Source organism: Fistularia commersonii, chromosome 6 (assembly GCF_037954325.1).
Source record: "Fistularia commersonii isolate RoL2024-O1a breed Wild chromosome 6, RoL_Fcom_v1.0, whole genome shotgun sequence".
NCBI classification, from domain to species: Eukaryota; Metazoa; Chordata; class Actinopteri; order Syngnathiformes; family Fistulariidae; genus Fistularia; species Fistularia commersonii.
In genome coordinates, this window is record NC_141289.1 from 21,371,473 (window position 1) to 21,390,443 (window position 18,971).

At 52.9% G+C, this 18,971-nt stretch overlaps 2 protein-coding genes across 3 annotated transcripts; both read left to right on the forward strand.

The window, feature by feature from the left end:
* Positions 1–209: 209 nt before the first annotated feature.
* On the forward strand, positions 210–6,797 carry bco1l (beta-carotene oxygenase 1, like). 2 transcript variants are annotated; one of them, XM_086148692.1, is made up of 11 exons: positions 210–370; positions 710–838; positions 923–1,052; positions 1,479–1,626; positions 1,714–1,861; positions 2,337–2,557; positions 2,651–2,917; positions 2,991–3,096; positions 4,543–4,637; positions 4,888–4,999; positions 6,564–6,797. In XM_086148692.1, exons 1-11 carry the CDS (start codon positions 307–309, stop codon positions 6,719–6,721), a joined length of 1,578 nt encoding a protein of 525 aa, XP_086004818.1. In that variant the 5' UTR covers positions 210–306; the 3' UTR covers positions 6,722–6,797. The 2 variants fall into 2 exon arrangements, with proteins under 2 accessions (XP_086004818.1, XP_086004819.1); XM_086148693.1 differs by having other exon boundaries at positions 255–370; positions 574–838.
* Positions 6,798–7,846: 1,049 nt separating this feature from the next.
* Positions 7,847–18,937, forward strand: fmnl2b (formin-like 2b). The gene is given in 29 exon segments (XM_086148691.1): positions 7,847–8,123; positions 8,375–8,458; positions 8,913–8,993; positions 9,373–9,449; positions 9,577–9,660; positions 9,753–9,896; positions 9,977–10,103; positions 10,183–10,259; positions 10,770–10,863; positions 10,947–11,021; positions 11,114–11,224; positions 11,301–11,450; positions 11,690–11,791; positions 12,032–12,252; positions 12,700–12,775; positions 12,777–12,804; positions 12,875–13,060; positions 13,421–13,441; positions 13,544–13,668; positions 13,848–14,050; positions 14,123–14,357; positions 14,950–15,018; positions 15,089–15,169; positions 15,254–15,383; positions 16,401–16,561; positions 16,651–16,752; positions 16,826–16,918; positions 17,045–17,168; positions 17,247–18,937. Coding segments are annotated over 29 exon segments (3,267 nt in total). The 5' UTR covers positions 7,847–8,006; the 3' UTR covers positions 17,336–18,937.
* The last annotated feature ends 34 nt before the right edge of the window (positions 18,938–18,971 follow it).

The following is an 18,971-nucleotide window of genomic DNA, read 5'->3' on the forward strand; positions in this document are numbered from 1 at the left end:
CAAATAATACCTAAATATGATCATCTTTTTTAAAAAAGATGATCATATTGCTGCAAAAGCAGTAAACCAGAAATACCTAAATATGATAATAAACTGCAGTACCGGCAATAATTAACCGTCAGCTTTTACTGTGAAGTCTCACCAAACGGTGATCTTTTATTGTGACAGTCGAGAGTGAGGGTGGTTGCATAAGTGTTTTTATGTGCGGTTCAGAAGGTTAGGCTTCAGAGGTCTCAGCCTGCCAGAGTTCGGCTCCAGCCGGCGTGAGGACGGCGCGTCAGACGTGCATCCCGGAGATCGAGCACAATGCAATCCATAATCGCTCAGAACGGACAGGAAACTCCAGACCCGGTGAAAGCCGAGGTTCAAGGTGAGTTTAGAAATTCTAATCGATCCAAGTAAAAAGGTCATTTTCTGTCTTTCTGGGTCGTCTGTTCATTGTTCGCATTGCAAGTCGCGCCTCCGACTGTAATGGGTTTGATGGACACCCGTTCCATCATGTTGGTCTGGATATGGAGGTCGCTCATGATTTGCTGCTTCGCCGCTCCTCCAGAGTATCTGTCTGCTTCACAGACACTCTGCATACAAAGCTGCGCTTCCGTCCTGATGTCCTTTTCACTGATGTTCAGTTGGATTTGAAGTGACGTGTACGAGCAAAGAGGCCGATGTGAAGTAACCCTATGTATGACCTTTGACCTGCCGTACGAAGGCGTGATCCCGGCCTGGCTACGGGGAACGCTGCTCAGAAACGGGCCCGGTTTGTTCTCCGTGGGCAGCACCGAATACAACCACTGGTTTGACGGGATGTCGCTGGTTCACAGCTTCACATTCGGCGACGGTGAGATCCTGTCGTTATCATGATGCCGATAAATCACACGCCGTATGGCTTCGGCTCAAATCGCTCGATGTGTCGATGTTCCAGGTGAGGTTTTCTACAGAAGTAAATTCCTGAAGAGCGACACCTACAAGAGGAACATCAAGGCAAACCGAATCGTTGTGTCGGAGTTTGGAACGATGATTTACCCCGACCCCTGCAAGAACATCTTCTCCAGGTAGGAATGTGCCCCGGCAGAGAGAGACGGAGCTCGCGGCATCGGGGGAAAAATTCAAATAAAAAAGGTTGGCTACCGGTCGGGCTCGACTCGGGAGAGGGAAACTCTCAGACCCTCCGAGGCCCGATGAACAGAGAGCTTTGTGGGACGTGACGACATGCCGTCCTCCATAAAATCACCAGAATGTCACTCCGCATCATCATTCAAGCTCATTTAATGCAAACAAGAGCTGAATCTGCGTCCCACGTTTCCCACGTGAGCTAAAAATAACATTTGGAGACAAACTTATTTCTCAGCCGGTTAAGAAGATTGTTGTATGTCACGGGCTTAAGCGTCTTTTCTGTACTTAATACGCGCCATCTTCATGCTTAAGTCCCCGGAACAAACGGAGCCTAATCCATGCCGTCCTCTCCCTGCGCCTCGCAGAGCCTTCACCCACCTCTGCAACCTCATCCCCGACTTCACGGACAACAACTTGATCAACATCGTGCGCTACGGTCAAGACTACTACGCCTCGTCCGAGATAAACTACATCAACCAGGTCGACCCCGTCACCCTGGAGACCGTGGGCCGCGTGAGTCTCGACCCTCCGCCGCCGCCGCCGCCGCTCGCTCGATGCTGACCTTCTGACGGATCCTCGCGCCTCTCCGTCCGCCCTCAGGTAAATTACAGAAACCACATCGCGCTGAACCTGGCCACGGCTCACCCGCACTACGACCAGGACGGCCACACCTACAACATGGGCACGGCCATCATGGGCCTGGGCCCGCCCAAGTACCTCATCTTCAGAGTCCCGGCTGACGCTTCAGGTCAGAGGTGTTCGCCGAATCCCGGCGGCCTTCGGGGTCGAACGGAACGGATTCCCGAGCCGTCAGTCAGCATCCAGACGGACATGAGACCGGCATCGGGAAAACACGTCGCAGGAGAAACCCTGTCAGAGTTCTGCTGTTAGACAGATGTTTATGTTTGGGGTCGGTTTGTGACCCGCCTTCGTCCCAGTTATTGTGTTATAACTTAAATCACGCCGTGGGCTCATTATCTAGAACAGATTAAAAACGGGTGAATAACAAGAACACATAGTCGTTACAACAACAATTCAAAATTGAACACCGCCTTTGACGGCGATTAAATCTAAAGTTTAGATTGTGTTTAAACATGAGCACGTCACCCGCACACGCTGAAAGCGGGGCTCTCATTTCACGGACTCTTTTTTTATTTAGACCGGCGCGAAAAGAAGAACCTCTCATTTCGGTGACAATGACGAATGCGACTTCTATGCGGCAGATTCTTCGCGAGGAAAGCCGGCGCTGAGGAAGGTGCAGACGGTCTGCGCGCTGCCGTTCCGCTCCACTCTTTTCCCCAGCTACTTCCACAGCTTCGGCCTGACGGAGAACTTCATCGTGTTCGTGGAGCAGCCCTACAAGCTGGACGTCCTGCGTCTGGCCACCGCCTACCTGAGAGGCATCAACTGGGGAAACTGCCTGAAGTTCGATCCCCAAGACGTGGTGGGACGCCGCCGCCGCCGCCGCCGCCGAAGGACGGTGCGTCCAAGTGGCGGCCGACCGTCGGCTTCACGAGAGGTCGTGTCTCCGTTCCAGACGCTGTTCCACCTGATCGACAGGAAGACGGGGAAGGTTTTGAGAAAGCGTTTCTATAGCGACGCCCTGGTGGTCTTCCACCACATCAACGCCTATGAGGAGGAGCGCCACGTGGTGTTTGACCTGATCAGCTACGAGGACGCCAGCCTGTACGACATGTTCTACCTGCACAACATGCGCCGCAGCAGCAGCAGCTTCACGCAGGTGAACTCTGGCCTCCCTCCGCCGCGCTGCCAGAGGTTTGTGCTGCCGCTCGCCGACGTCCAGGTAACGCCGCCGAAGCACATCCGCGCCTGCGACGGCGCCGCGAGCGGAGCCCTGACGGCCACGTCGCCCGCAGGACTCGCTCCCGGGGACCAACCTGGTGACGCTGACCGACACCGCGGCCAGCGCCGTCTCACGGGAGGACGGATCGGTTTACTGCCGGCCTGACACGCTGTTCCAAGGTCAGAGGTCACCGCCTGTAGTCCACAGTCTGACGCGGCCTCGTCCTCTGAAAGCTTGCCGCTACAAACCCCAAATACTGTCCTCTCAACTCGGATTGGCTCCGGCCCTCTTGACCGATTGAACCTGAGAAGCATGAATGATGGATGCGCTGAGTGCAACCATAGGATTTGGAGAATCCATTCCATTACCTTCACATTACTGGAACTCTAACAGGAACAGCCTTGTTTTCAGCTCTACAACATCACTCAATGTGTTTTCAAACTCAAAAATGATCATCAAAAATGTGGGGCTTCACTCTCACCTTCAACTGATCTCTTTCAGGTTACCTCGTCTATACCGGATGTAGTCTACCTGCGTGCTCCTACCTCCGCTCTTAGAAGTTACCCTATCTTCCTGTTTTTTCACAACAGCCACTTCCATCCTTTTTGCAAAATCTACCACCATCTGTCCCTCTGCGTTCCTATCCTGGATACCAAATCTGCCCATCACTTCTTCATCTCCTCTATTGCCTTCACCAACATGTCCATTGAAGTCTGCACCAATGACCACTCTCTCATTTCTGGGAATATTCTGCATCACTTCATCCAACTCATTCCAGAACTTCTCCTTCTCTTCAGATTCACATCCCACCTGTGGTTCATAGCCACTAACAACATTGAGCATCACACCTTCAATGTCCAGTTTCAGACTCATAAGTCTATCTGACATTCTTTTCACCTCTAGGACGTTCCTTACAAACTCCTCCTTCAAAATAACTCCTACTCCATTTCTCTTCTTGTCAGCACCATAATAGTACAACTTAAAGCTGCTCCTAAGCTTCTAGCTTTACTACCTTTCCACCTGGTCTCCTGGACACACAGTATCTCCACCTTCCTTCTCTGCATCATGTCCACCAACTCTCTACCTTTTCCTGTCATAGTCCTGATATTCAGAGTCCCTCCTCTCAGTTTCAGACTCTTTCCTTCCCTCCTCTCTCTCTGCTTCCAAACGAGCCTTCCTCCTCTTCTTCTTCCACCCACGGTAGCCCAGTTTGGTCATCAACGCAGTCGTTGTTCACCCGGGCCTCCCCCGATCCGGGTCAGGTTCGTTTCGCATATTTGGTCTTTTGGCCGGAGGCCCTCCGTGACGCAACCCTTTGTTGCGGGCTTGGGACCGACTCGGGGGGACGCCGGCCCGGGTCCCCTGAGGCTGCATTGAATACATAAACATATAAATAAGAAACAACTCCTGGACAAATGACACAATTTAAATTTGCTTCTGTTTGAAATGAAAGACGATGTTGTTTTCAGGTTGGGTCGGCCCTGTGAGAACGTGTCTTCTTCTCCGGCACCGCTGGCACTCTGGACCCCCGTTAGGCCCGTTAGGCCCTTGGATAAGCAGGTGGAGTCTGGTGAGGCCAGAACCCGATCACGCTTCATCCTGTAAAGGCTCTTCCCTCCCTGCAGGTCTGGAGCTCCCAGGCATCAACTACAACTTCAACGGGAAGAAGTACCGATACTTCTACGGCTCCAGGATCGATTGGACCCCCGACCCCAACAAGGTGATCGCCGGGAGCGGATTTAGTTTAATCTGACAAACATTATGAACTCTAATGTGTTTCTGAGTTTCATTTGCATGAGAAGTTTTCCAGCGCTGTCTTTTCACACATAATGACCCTCACAAACCATCAGAGAATAAGACATATTACTTTTATTGTTCCACAAAAAAACTGAACTGATTCTCAGACATTCCCAAGAATGGGTTTTTTTCTCCATTGCAGCTTCACCTGATATTTGCTCCTCTTGCAACAGATAACCAAGTTTGACATGGTCTCGCGGACACACCTGGAGTGGCAGGAGGAGAGCTGCTACCCCTCCGAGCCCGTCTTCGTGGCGTCGCCGGGCGCCTCGGAGGAAGATGACGGTGAGCGTCTCGCCTCGCAGCAAACAAAGGCTGAGGATAACATGCACGACAGTTACACGCACGATAGTGGACGACGCCGATCTGGGCTTCAAATCAATCCGGTCAAATGTACATAGATTTAATAAGTAGCTCTATGTTTTTGCACGATCTTCTTTTTCTGGCTTTGACTTTATCTCCAGAACGTCCCACTCATGAATGTTTAGCATGATACATGCTGAATGAACATTATATATATATATATACATATACACAATTCATTGTATAAAAATGAATTCTGCACTGCTTGTTTTTTCAAAAGTAACTGTACAGTTTTTTTATATATATTTATTTTTCATTTATTTATTTCAATCACAGTTATTCTAATCATTTTATTGCAGTTTGGCTATAGTTTTATCTTTTTTTATCTTTTCCTGTTGGGGGCAAAGGGGATCTTTTATCAACCACATAAGCAGTAAGGAGTAAAAAAGGAATGTATTTACACCAACACGCGTTAGTATGTAGATTTACAACCAAAAGATATTTCATAAAGATATACTAATTATAATAAGTTTTTTTTCTTATGAGATGAGATGAGATAAGGCAGTTGTTTATTAGCCCCTCAGTGGGCAAGTTGAGTGTTAACAGCAGCAGCAGCAGCAGCAGCAGCAGTAGAAGATCTAGATGCAGATGTAGCAGCAGCAGTAGATGAAGATGTAGAAGAAGATGTAGCAGCAGCAGTAGATGAAGATGTAGAAGAAGATGTAGCAGCAGCAGTAGTAGTAAGGACAGTAAGAGGAGAACCAGAGACATGGACTTGCATGAATGAACACAACAAACATCTCCCATGCTGCGACTGCACATTTATAACCGAGTGTGTGTGATTGGCGTGACTAAAGGATGAAACAAAAACAATTAGTGCCCATGAACGTGCAGGACATGGATCGCAGTGAGTGTGATGCACAGAATAAAAAAACACATGAACGTAAACTTTAAAAACTATGATTGTGACGGCCACTAAGGGCCAGATTATACGCCACGTGCGCTCCAGATGTCCATGTAAACGGTGCTGACACATGCTGGAGATGGTATTTGTCACATGGCACCCTGAACGGCTGCCGGGAGCAGCTGGATCTGCAGGAGGACCCACCTCTCCGTCGGTCCTCCCTCTCCTCGCTCTCTCTCTCGCCGCCTCCTCAGGACAGGAACTGCTTCGTGATCCGCGGCGACTCTTCCTGCCGCCGGCGACAGGCTTCCAGCACTGCAGCCGCTTGGAGATTTGGATGATTCTTTACGCTTTTCACTTGGCATCTGTCATCCAAACTCTGAAACCCTGTCATTAGAAAACAAACACAACAATGAAACGAACAAACACAAAAAAACAACTTTTGACAAATGTGTCGGCATTGATTGCTAATAAGTGATAAAAACTGAGTTCCATCTCCAAACATGCGGTTAAAGGCAGCCGATGCCGGGGAGTTCAGCATTTGTATCCTTGCGACAGACGCCGACCCGCCGCCGGCCGAGGCTTCCGGAGCCGTTTCTTATCCTTCTTGCTGACCGTCGACCTCTTCTGCTCCGTCCCCAGGTGTGATACTGTCTTCCATCGTTTCCTCCGATCCCAAGGTCTCTCCCTTCATGCTGGTGCTCGACGCCAGGACCATGAAGGAGATGGGCCGGGCCTCCGTCGCCGCCAGCGTCCACATGGACCTGCACGGACTTTTCATTCCCGCCGACCCGAAATAAAGAGTTCATGCAACTCATGTTTGTCTCCGTTTCCGCCGACGGTCGATCGGGACGTCGCAGATGAACCCGCGGTGACGTCCACCGGCGGCGAGCGCAGAAACAGAAAGTTTGAGTTCGGTTTGCACGAAGGTGAGAGGAAGTCGCAGGAGAGGAAACAACATAGTTTATAGAAAAAGAGGGAACAAGAGGGGTATGGGAAGAAAAAAGGGGAAATGTAAATGAGTAAAAGGGATGCAAAAATAAACCCAGGTCACGCCGGGCAGGCCTGCCTCCTCTCGGGCCTCTCAGGCCCACGACAAGGAGACGGAGACACTCCGAAGGTTCAACGCTGAACGGTTGGACGTCGCCTCTTCGCTCTTGCATTTCACGCCGCGGCCGCCAGGGGGCGCTGCTGCCCGCCCGGCCGGACACATGAACCCCGGGCCCGGCAGGACGCGTCTGGCCGCCGCGTCTCACCCCCCGGCCGCCGGTAACACCCGCCGGTAACACCCGCGGGATCAACGGGAAGCACCGGAGCCGCGCTCACACGCAACGTGCACGGGCCGTGCGTCAGGGACGCATCAGCTGAACCGAGTCAGCTCTCTGACGGGGGGGAAGCAACTTTCCTCCAGGATGTGACATTGATCGCCTGTGCGTGTGGCGTGTGCGTGTGCGTGTGCGTGCGGGGGGCGGAGCCTCATTGTCTGGGGTGGGGGGGGCAGTGGGGGGGGAGGGGAGCGCAGACAAAGACCCGGGGAGGAAGAGGAGGAGGAGGAGGAGGAGAGACAGACAGAGAGAGAGAGAGAGAGAGAGAGAGAGAGAGACAAAGACCGAGACGGGGAACTCTCGCTGTCTCGCGTGGGAGTGGAAGGGGAGGATTAACCGGCTGATCACGCGTGACACACCGGCGGAGCTCCGCCGCATCTCCGCCCGGAGACAAAGACGGACGGGCCGGAGGACGGGAGAGCGACCGGACCTCAGACAACCGGACGGGAGACAGGCCAGCATCCGCCAGGCCTTCACACCCACCGGCGGCAGCATCACCACCATCACCATCATCTTCACCACCATCACCATCATCTTCACCACCATCACCATCACCATCTTCACCATCATCACCACCATCATCTTCACCATCATCATCTTCACCATCATCATCACTGCTCGCCGTCCTCGCTGTGTGATGGCCGACCGCATGTTCCTGCAGCTGTGCGTGTGTGAGAGGCTGCTGCGTTTGTCACTGTAGGTGGGTGTGTTCGGTGTGTGTGTGCGTGCGTGCGTGTGTGTGTGTGTCCGTGTGTGTCCGATGGGGAACGCAGAGAGCATGGAGAGCCAGCTGGCCGTCATCCGGTCCAGGGCCGCGCCGGTCCGGCTGCCGATGCCCGACGCTGCCGAGCTGGAGGAGAGGTTCTCCATCGCACTGGTGACTGCACCACACACACACACACACACACACACACACACACAATATACATATACAGTGTATAATCTAGATGCAGTATCTATCTATCCAAACACACACATTATGTGCGCACACTGCACAGATTATACACATGGGTACACATCTGTGTGTACACACAACAAAGTAACACGCACACACACACACACCAGGGATGGTGTGGTCTTTGTTGCGTGAGGCTGACCCCTGCTCCCCGTGTGGCCCCTCGCTTCCAGAACTCCATGAATCTTCCACCCGACAAGGTGCGTCTTCTGCGCTCCTATGACAACGAGAAGAAGTGGGAGCTGATCTGTGACCAGGTAGGTCTGAGCTTCAGGCCGCCGCCTCCGATACGCCGGTCCTGACGCCGGTAGATACGGACCATGACGGTTATTACAAGGACGACGGCGTGAGGTCTTTTGGAAATGACGGCGGTTGTAAATTGAGGGGAACGTCGGCGTGATGATGTTCACGCTGACGATGACGGCGGCGTAACACGGTTGGAACAGAGGTGCGGAGGAGGAGGAGGGGGAATGAACACCATGATGGCGGCGACCGCGGAGCGCATGAGAAGGTCCAGCGATAAGGGTGGCGACGGACGATGACCAGGAGCGTTACGGCGATGCGATGACGCGGTGAAGATAATCCTGACGATAGGGAGAAAGAGGGCGACGGCGACGTCGAAGCGAGGCGGTAACGACGAAGGGGGACGGTCGCAAAACGAGACGCCGTGCCGGAGCTAATGATGGTGAAGCCGGTGCTCTGCGTTTCTAGGAAAGGTTCCAGGTGAAGAACCCGCCCCACACCTACATCCAGAAGCTGCGAGGCTTCCTCGACCCGGCCGTCACACGCAAGGTAAGAGAACGACACCTCGCAGTCCCACAGCCCTGCAGACCCGCCGCTTCGCTTGTGGGGGCGTCGGTCCGCGACCGTCCATCATTCCGGGGTGAAACCCTGACGACAGCACCTTTGTGACCAGCAGCCGATGAGCAATGAATGAAAAAGCAAAGTTGCTGTTGCTGCCCGCTGGCCCGCTGGCCGGTGGCCCATGCCTTCAAGTGGCCGGTAGCTCACTGCGCCCGCAGCATGCTAGTGTTCTGAGCCCTCGGCGCCGCGGCGCCGTGTCGAGCGGCGGCGAGAGGGTGCCGGAGCCGTCACCCTGTCCCCTCGGGTCACCTCTGAAATCATGATCGGCGTTGATCAAAAACAAACTGAATTAACCGTCTCGCCGCAGAAGTTTCGAAGGAGAGTCCAGGAATCGACTCAGACGCTCCGCGAACTTGAGATCTCGCTACGGACGAACCACATCGGGTGAGTTGGCACCGTCTCCGGCGGCTCTTTGGCGCACACTTCTGCTCGCCGCCGACCCGTCCCGACCTGTCGGTCGCTGGCTCGCGCCGTCCGACTCTTTCTGACCCGACCGTCGGCCTCCGTCCAGGTGGGTCCGAGAGTTTCTCAACGAGGAGAACCGCGGTCTGGACGTGCTGGTGGAGTATCTCTCCTTCGCTCAGTACGCCGTCACGTAAGTCTAGGGATCGGCATCTCGTCGCACGATTCCAAACGCTCCCGCTTCGGTGCGGTCTGACGTAAGGCCGGGTCCTTCTGACCTCACAGGTTTGACGGCGAGCAGTCGGACGCGGGAGGCGACGCGTCCTCCATCGACTCTCCCTGGAGCCGGTCCATCGAAGACCTCCACGGGGACTGCAGCCTCCCGTCGCCGTCCTCCTCCGTCCCCCGGGCGGCTCGGCTCTCCATAAGGTACCTTGACAACATCCAGACGACGGAGGAGGTCGGCGGCGACGCTGTCGGACGCCCCACGATGTCTTTGTCTCCGGCAGCTCCACCCTGGTGATGCGCTCCAACACGCTGCCCAGCCGCCGCACCCTAAAGAACTCTCGCCTCGTCTGTAAGAAGGACGACGTCCACGTCTGCATCATGTGCCTGCGCGCCATCATGAACTACCAGGTCAGAAGCTCAAGTCCGGAGCATCTCAAGCGACAGTAATTCACCGTCGAGGTCTAAACAAGCTTTTCTTTCTTCTCAGTACGGCTTCAACATGGTCATGTCTCACCCGCACGCCGTCAATGAAATCGCCTTGAGTCTCAATAATCGCAACCCCCGGTCAGTGACAGAGGCAACCACAAACTACACTCGCTACCGGTGTTCGGTCTCCAGCGACCGAAATGACGCTTGTTTCAACCTCAGTAGATGCACTTTCTGCGGCCGCGCCGTCCGCACTCACTGCACTCACAACCACCAGCAGATAAAGGGACGACACCGACCGCCGCCTCTCGGATTCACAGCCACACAAACGACAGACTACGCACATTACGTCACGCACGGCGTCCCGACACCCGTCGACACAAGTAATGCTACGCCGACCGCGTGAAGCCACGACCCGCACAACTTCCTCACAAACCTCAAAACCGCATTCTCACAGCGACACAAAAAACACCGTCCGCTAACTGCACGGAGGGACGACGACAGCACCTAGAATGACAAACATTTGAAAACCACCAAGAGATCGTCTCCAACGTTTAACGTGCAAAAAGCTGATGGTGAAGCTCGCCGGCACCCGTGACAATGATACCATGTCTGTCTCTGTCCACCGCCTTCCTGTCTGCCTCTTAGGACAAAGGCTCTGGTGTTGGAGTTGCTGGCGGCCGTGTGTTTGGTCCGAGGCGGACACGAGATCATTCTCTCCGCCTTCGACAACTTCAAAACCGTAAGATCCCGGCTTGCGGTCAGATCCTCAGTTATGACGGACTGTCCGTCTGGCCGGCAGAATGACCGCTCGAGTTCTTGCAGGTGTGCACGGAGACCATGCGTTTCGAAAAGCTGATGGAACATTTTAAGAACGAGGACGACAACATCGACTTCCTGGTAAAAATCGATCCTTTCGTTTCCGAATTCCATAATAAGATTGGCGGAAGCCGCTGACGGACCTCGTGTGCGACTGTGACCGTGGCTTTCAGGTGGCCTGCATGCAGTTCATCAACATCGTGGTCCACTCGGTGGAGGACATGAACTTCAGGGTTCACCTGCAGTATGACTTCACTAAACTAAACCTGGATGAGCACCTGGAGGTAAGACCGGGCCCGAGCGCCCGTCGCTTGACCCGTGGCGGTTTGTGACAACTGGGGTCCCGCGTCCCTTCTCCAGAGGCTAAAACACACGGAGAGCGACAGGCTGCAAGTTCAGATCCAGGCGTATCTGGACAACGTGTTCGACGTCGGAACCCTGCTGGAGGACGCCGAGACCAAAACGGCGGCCCTGGAGAGAGTAGAAGAGCTGGAAGAGAATCTCAGTACGGTGAGACAGAAAGGTGGAGACGGTCGGGGTCTGGGGGTGGAAGAGGCGGCGTGGGATTCAAACGCAGGTGAGAGACGGGCAGGTGGACGGGAACGTGGACAAGAACGCTGGTAGGAGAGGAAAAACAGGCAGACGGGGGGCAGGTGGGCAGACACAGGCCGGCGGCTCCACGTGGCTCCACGTGGCTCCACGTGGCCCTCCAGACAAAGTCGGGAGATACCAAAATGTCTCCCGCACAGATGTCCGAGCGTCTCCTGGACGTGGAAAACGAAGCGATGCTGAAGATCGTGGAACTGGAGAAACAGCTGATGCAGACCAACAAGGAACTGGACCAGCTGCGGGTAAGTCGCCGTGGAAACGTCTGTTCTCAGTTAGCATGAAAACATAGGTGCACGCCAGCTCTACGTCAGTTACCACGGAAACACGCGGTTAGCTCAGAAAAGCGCACGTCACCTCCGGGTCGGGCGCCACGAACCGAGACGTTCGTTTGCACGAAATGGATCCGGTATATCCGGATGATCTTTTCCAAGCGGTCGCCGTGGAAACAGCTTCATGTGTGGTCGTCCCCCGTCGCCCACCAGGAGGTGTACGCCAGCGCCAACACACAGGTGCACACTCTGAGGAGAATGGTCCGCGAGAAGGACCAGACCATCCGGCGCCAGAGTCGGCAAGAGCGTCAGGCCGCGGACGCCCAGCAGGCCGGCGGCCCGGCGGCTCCTCAGCCCCAGAGAGGGGAAGGAGACGGGGGAGTCCTCGACTCCGCCTCTCCATCCCCTCCTCCCTGCGCAAACCTCTCCCCGAGGTAAAACACCTATGGAGAGATTGATGTAGATATATAGGGAGATATATAGACACACACACACACATATATATATATATATTATTCTCCTTTCTAAAATGTTATTCTTGATGTTCGTAATTTTGATGCTGCTGCCCACGAGCCCCCAACTGCCCCTTGAGGACAAATACGTTTTTCTGATTCTTATTTCGGCAATGTGAAGGGGGAGAAAAAGTGATTAACAAACGACCAGAAAATAGATAAATAGAGAATGACTGTAGAATAGTCCATCAACGGGGTAAACCCTGTTTTTAAACGGCATACGTTCAATAAGTTTGATGTTTTGTGTTAATTGTAAGACGCTAAGAATTCTTTGTTCGCGATGTCGGCGATTCCTGGTATATTTGAGGCCAACGGGCCACTTTTTTGCCGATGGTTTGTATTGACCGGCCAATCCCTGCCCCCGTACAGTCCGGACACCGCGTCCTATCACAGCCTGGGCCCGGGAGCCTCCGGGGCCCCGGGCGTGCCGGCCCCTCCGCCCCCGCCCCCCCCCTCCTCCGATGCCGGGGACAGGTAAAGCGTAAGCTAAGCGCCGCCGCTCGCCCACGAGGGACGCCGCCGTTCACCCGGTCTCTCCCCACAGTATCCAACGGACCCTTCCCCGTGCCGCCTCCCCCGGCCCCCCCGCCGCCTCCACCGCCGCCGCCTCCTCCTTGTCGCACCAGCGAGCTCTCGTCCGTCCCGATGCCCCCCCCGCCTCCTCCGGTGGCCCCCCCCCTCCCGGGCTCCGGGGGGTCACCTACTGTCATCTTCAACTCGGGCCTCGCCGGTGAGTACCATTTCCCCAGTTGAGCGGTAACCCGAGAGGATGCATTTGTTTTTGCACCAGATTCACGGCTGCTCCGATTGTATCGATTGTATCGAGGACTTCGGGGGAAACGGAAGCGAAGCAGCTCCACATTAGTTTCACGTGCCCGGATCTGGCAAAGGATAACGACGAGGGTTTCTATGACAGGGCCAATACTTTCTTATTAGCATTGTGAGCACGTGGCTTCTAGGACAGAAACTGTCCACAACCTGCTTCTGTAAATTATTTCAACTGGTCACAATTTACAGTCGCACAAAGTTTGGGTGCTAACAGGCTTTTACGCTTCTCTTCTTTACCCTTTTTCCCTCCTCCTGCCGTCAGAGGGGCCACTCAAGTTGTTCTGTACGTTTTCCTCTCGCTTTTACTCTTTATACCGTCTGCACTCGACCTGCCCGTCCGTCCGTCCTTCCGTCTGTCTCTCACGCCCGTCTCATCTCTCCTCAGCGGTGAAGATTAAGAAGCCCATCCAAACAAAGTTTCGGATGCCGGTCCTAAACTGGGTGGCTCTAAAACCAAGTCAGATCAACGGGACGGTGTTCAATGACATCGACGACGAGTCCATACTGCAGGTGAACCATCGCCTGCCGGCTCAAGTCGCTTTCTGCGTCACGCTTTTTCTTCCCTATTTGTCAACATCCTATCCGCCCTTCTGGTTTTCTAACTGCCACGTTGTCCGTCCGTCTCCGGCTGACCATCTACGGGTCCTTCCTCCGTCTACGAGTGTCTTTCTCGGCTCGTTTCTCTGCAGGATCTGGACGTGGAAGGCTTCGAAGAGCTCTTCAAGACCAAAGCACAGGGTCCGGCCGTGGATTTGACACTGTCTCGTCAGAAGCTTCCTCAGAAGGCTCCGTCCAAAGTGTCTTTGCTGGAGGCCAACAGGGCCAAGAACCTAGCTATAACGCTACGCAAGGCCGGCCAGGGATCGGAGGTCATCTGCCGCGCCATCCACATGTAAGGCCAAGGTGCTAGACGGCGGCGGACGGCGAGCGAGCGCGGTCACTCACCACACCTGTGTTTGTGTAGGTTTGACCTGAGGACAGTCCGTGTTGACTTTGTGGAGTGTCTGATGCGTTTCCTGCCGACAGAGGCAGAAGTGAAGCTGCTGCGGCAGTATGAGAGAGACAGGAAACCTCTCGAGGCGCTGAGCGATGAGGACCGATTCATGATGCAGTTCAGCCGCATCGAGAGGGTCAATCAGAGGATGGCCATCATGACCTTCATGGGCAACTTCAACGACAACGTCACCATGCTGATGCCGGTGAGGCTCGCGGACGCTTGACGGGACAGACGGGTAGAGACGGACGCGAAGGGCGAGCCACAGGCGACGCAGTGCGGGACGCTAGCATGTGGAAAGACACGGGTAGAAAAACACGGGACACGCAGTGTAGTGGCTAAAGTTCCCTCCAAGTATTTGCCAAAGTATTCACTCATTTAACCACTCTAAGAAGGAAAGAACGAGTCTCTACGCGTGTTTACTGTTGACGACGGTAGAAAACAGTGTGTTCGCTCCGTCCTTTACTGAATCAGCCACGGTCTCCGACAGTTTTTACCTTTACACACATTTGAACTGATCACGTCATAGCTCGGCGCCCGCACCTAACCTAATTTGGTTAACCTAAACATAAATACATATGCCATGAATAAGCATGTACTCAACAAAAAAGCAAAATTCAATCCAATAAAGTAATCATAAATAATTATGCTATAATCAACCATCACCAAAATATAATGTAAATAATATTATATCCAAATCTGAGACTAAGTTACAAAAAACGGACAATGGCACTAACACGCAGAAAGACGGGCCGCCGAAGAAGCACTCACTCTCTTATGCTTGTGTCTTCTCTCAGCAACTCCATGCCATCATCGCCGCCTCCGTGTCCATCAAATCTTCTCAGAAACTGAAAAAGATCCTGGAGGTGAGTGTGTCCCGGTGAGACGCTCTGAAACCAAATACATCCTCATTAACCGGCACCGTCTGCCGTTCAGATCATCTTGGCTCTCGGCAACTACATGAACAGCAGCAAGAGAGGAGCCGTTTATGGATTCAAACTGCAGAGCTTAGATTTGGTAAATAAAGGTCTCCTTTGGCGTATTTTTTTTCCTTGTAAGTTAGGACAGGAGGGCTGAGGTTGTTTCTCTGTTTCGTCGCAGCTCCTGGAGACCAAGTCCACCGACCGCACGCAGACACTGCTTCACTATATCGCCAATGTGGTGAGAGAAAAATATGCTGCCGTGTCCCTCTTCTACAATGAGCTGCATTACGTGGACAAGGCCGCCGCAGGTGAGGCCCCCGGAGGGGAACCACCAGGGTACCGAGACCACAAGCACACACAGACAACCGGAACACCATGAAGCGCCGCCGTGGTCGGGCTTCGCACCGCTAAGTGAAATCGCCATGTTGAATGGACTCGGGCCCCTGCGGGTGAATATCGATTCCCCGGAGTCGTTTACGACGTTTACAACGACCACAGAGCCAAAGCGGTCGGATGGCGACGTGCGCTTTTACACGATGCCGGTCTGAAGTCTGGTGTTGTCTGGTGTTTACAAAAAGCGCACTTCAAAACCTGATCCTGCCGCAGACGGGTCCAATCAGAATTATATACAATAATGGTTTTTGACAGCTTTGCCAAAAAAAATGATTCCTCGGTTGCTTTGGGCAAGCGGTGATATTTAACACTTACAATACGGGATGAACAGAGGTGACTGACTTTGTCCCGGACAGGAAGAGCGATGTGCAGGTCGATGTGCAGGTGGATCTGCAGGTGGACGTGCAGGTCAAACTGCAGGTGAGACGGGCCGGTGTGTCTCGTCGCTGTGCCTCAGAGTACGAGGACCGCGAGGAACATGGACCGCCATTGGCAAAGATGCAGGACAAGATACCTTGAGCCAAATAGTTTGGGTCATGCCTTTCGAGCATGTCATCACAAGATCAACTTTATTGATCCCCAAAGGGGAAATTCCTTTGTCACAGCAGCGTAACAGTTATCGTGTCAAAATATAACTGTTGCGCCGCTGCGACAAAGGACTGTTTGTCATGTTTGGCATACTGGAAGAGGAAACACGCATCGTAGCCAGAATAGCAGCTCTCCGGCTTCAGTTTTTTGCAATTTTGATAGATGGTGCGATGATGCTCCTGCCAGTCTACGCAGCAAAGAAGTACTAGGAAGGATAAAACTACAGCCCGTCGTTTTTTCATAGAAGAGTAGAACTCTGACGGTTTAACGAAACTATCGAAACGCACTTCCTCTTCGACACCGGGTGACCTTGTGTGTGTCCGTCTGTGTGTTCGTCCATGCAGTCAGTCTAGAGAATGTCTTGTGTGACGTGAAGGATCTTCAACGTGGAATGGAGCTCACCTGGAGGGAGTTCAGTGTGCAGCACAACGCCACACTCAAAGACTTTATCAGTAGAAATGAGTCGCGGCTGAACAAGCTGCAGGAGGACGCACGCATCGCGCAGGTGAGCGCACAGATGTGCCGGCGGTCGTCCTTGTGCGCCCGATTCAATGGTAACGCCACCGTGGCCGTCGTGTGTCTGTCACCTAACAGGATGCCTTCGAAGATGTGGTGAAATTTTTTGGGGAAAGCTCCAAAACCATGCCGCCGTCTGTCTTCTTTCCTATTTTTGTGCGTTTCATCAAGGCGTACAGGGTGAGTCGAGTCAATCGGTCAAAATGTCAACCTATAAATCAATCATATTTACTGCGTGTCGTCGCCGGCTCAGTTGGCAGAGGAGGAGAATGAGCAGCGGCGGCGTCAGGAGCAGATGTTACTGGAGAAACTTGAGCAGGAGGAGCAACAGGAGGAGGAGACCAAGGTGCAGACATGTTGGATTAAACACAAGCGTTTCATGACGATCTAAGAAAAACCAGGAAGTGACGATGCGACTCGCACCATGTTACGAACGTACCGGCTGAAAGATCTCGATGCTTCTCTTCCTCAGTCTCCTTCGCATCGAGGGAAGCGGCAGCAGCAGGAACTGATCACTGAGCTGAGACGTCGTCAGGGTAAAGACAATCGGCATGTTTACGAGGGGAAAGACGGCGCCATCGAGGACATCATCACAGGTAATGCTCCTTCACAAACCCAGAGAGCAAATTAACTCGCGTCTCTCCGTTGAACGAACGGTGTTCTCTCCTATCCAGCGCTGAAGACCGTCCCGTTCACCGCCCGATCGGCAAAACGCAGCTCCCGCTTCTTCTGCGACCCCGCACACTCCGACGAACACTACTGACGTGGGACATCACGACCAACACCGGTGTCGCCAACATCGCCGATGTGGCCACCATATCACTTTGACATGAACCAATCAGCACTTTGGATGTAACTGACCAACGGCGACATCACGTTCTATATATCGTTTTATTTATCTGTTCGAGAGCACAACCGAGGCGTTTGGTAAGATGAAGAGGAAGGACCGGAGGCGCGTGATGTCGTTCCCTTCACCACTTCGGGTGCCGCCCGCAATTTTAACCGGAGAAGAAATTCTCGATCGGTTAGTAAAAGTTGGTTCAGAGGCCAAGTGTGTTCCTCAGCGGTGCAGGAGCGCCGCTGGTCGCCTGAGAGGACCTTGTACAGGGTTCCAGGTTAGGCCTGGACTGTTTTCTACTGAGTTCCATTCTGCTGATTGACCAGAGGCCAGAAAACACTCTTTACATTCCAGAAATCCTGTTGCCAACCTGCCAGCTGTCATCAACCCCTTAGCATCGGATGGTCAAAATGACCTCAAACTTAACCAACGGTCACAATTCTGTCCCCCTTTCCAAAACTAAACATCGGGGGAAAAAAAGAAAAAGAAAACACTGTTTGTGCATAACTTGTGGAGAACTGGAAAGGTCCTAAGGACATTTAACTGTACCTTCTACTTGGTGCTCAAAGCAGAAGATAGGAAGTACAAACACGAGGCCGGTTTACTTCTCCATCTGAACATTAATTTGGGTTTAAGATTAAATCTGACAAATCCCGCCTGAAAAATGATGTGGCTCAACTGAACTTTTTACTTCTGCTGGAAACTTCCCAATGGTCTGGAAAATCAAAAACACCCAAAACTGCTGTTACAAACAACCTCCAAATTCTGATTGAAATCTGAGCCAGACTGTCTCCAATAAAGGGTCACTATGTTTTGCAAACACTCTACGGTCATAGAATACAGTATACAGGCATCCATCCAAACATCATGGCGAGGAACCGTCTCCAAGCGATGTTTCACCTTCCTTCCTTGAAAGGATTACGTTTCTCTCTGTTGTAAATTCTCCAGGGGGTCCCCCGACCCAGGAAACATCAGCATATTTTTTACATAACCAGTTGTCGACCCTCATCATTCTCATCCTGGGATGGGTAGGAGATGACATTTGGGTGAAACGCACCGGATTTCACCAAAGGTATCTTATAAAAATACAAGGTTTCAACGGTGGTAAGAGAAGAGACGAGCAGAATGTGTTCAACAGTGTCAACCCAAGTGAGACTGGCGTGTCACCTGGTGATTCTGGTGATCCTGGTGGTCCTGCTGGTCCTGCGGGTCCTGCTGGTCCTCTCTGCCGTCAACACTTTTACTTCACACCCTTCTCTTACTTTTTGTGTGAATTGAATTGATGGACAATTTCATCTGTTTTTTGTTTCTGACATCGTTCCCCTGGACTTGGGACCCCCTGCACCCAGACCCGCCCCGGCAGACCTTTAAATGATTACCAATTGTGTCGAGACAACAAAAAAAAAAAAAAAAAAGAGCACAAACTTTTTTACATGTACAGATGTTTTCTAGAAGCTTCAAGCTTCTTTGTGTTTGATGTATGTGAATCTACATTTGGTGTAAATAAAACAATCAGTAATAGCCGCAGAACGCGCCGCCTGTGTGTTTTATCCAAACACCC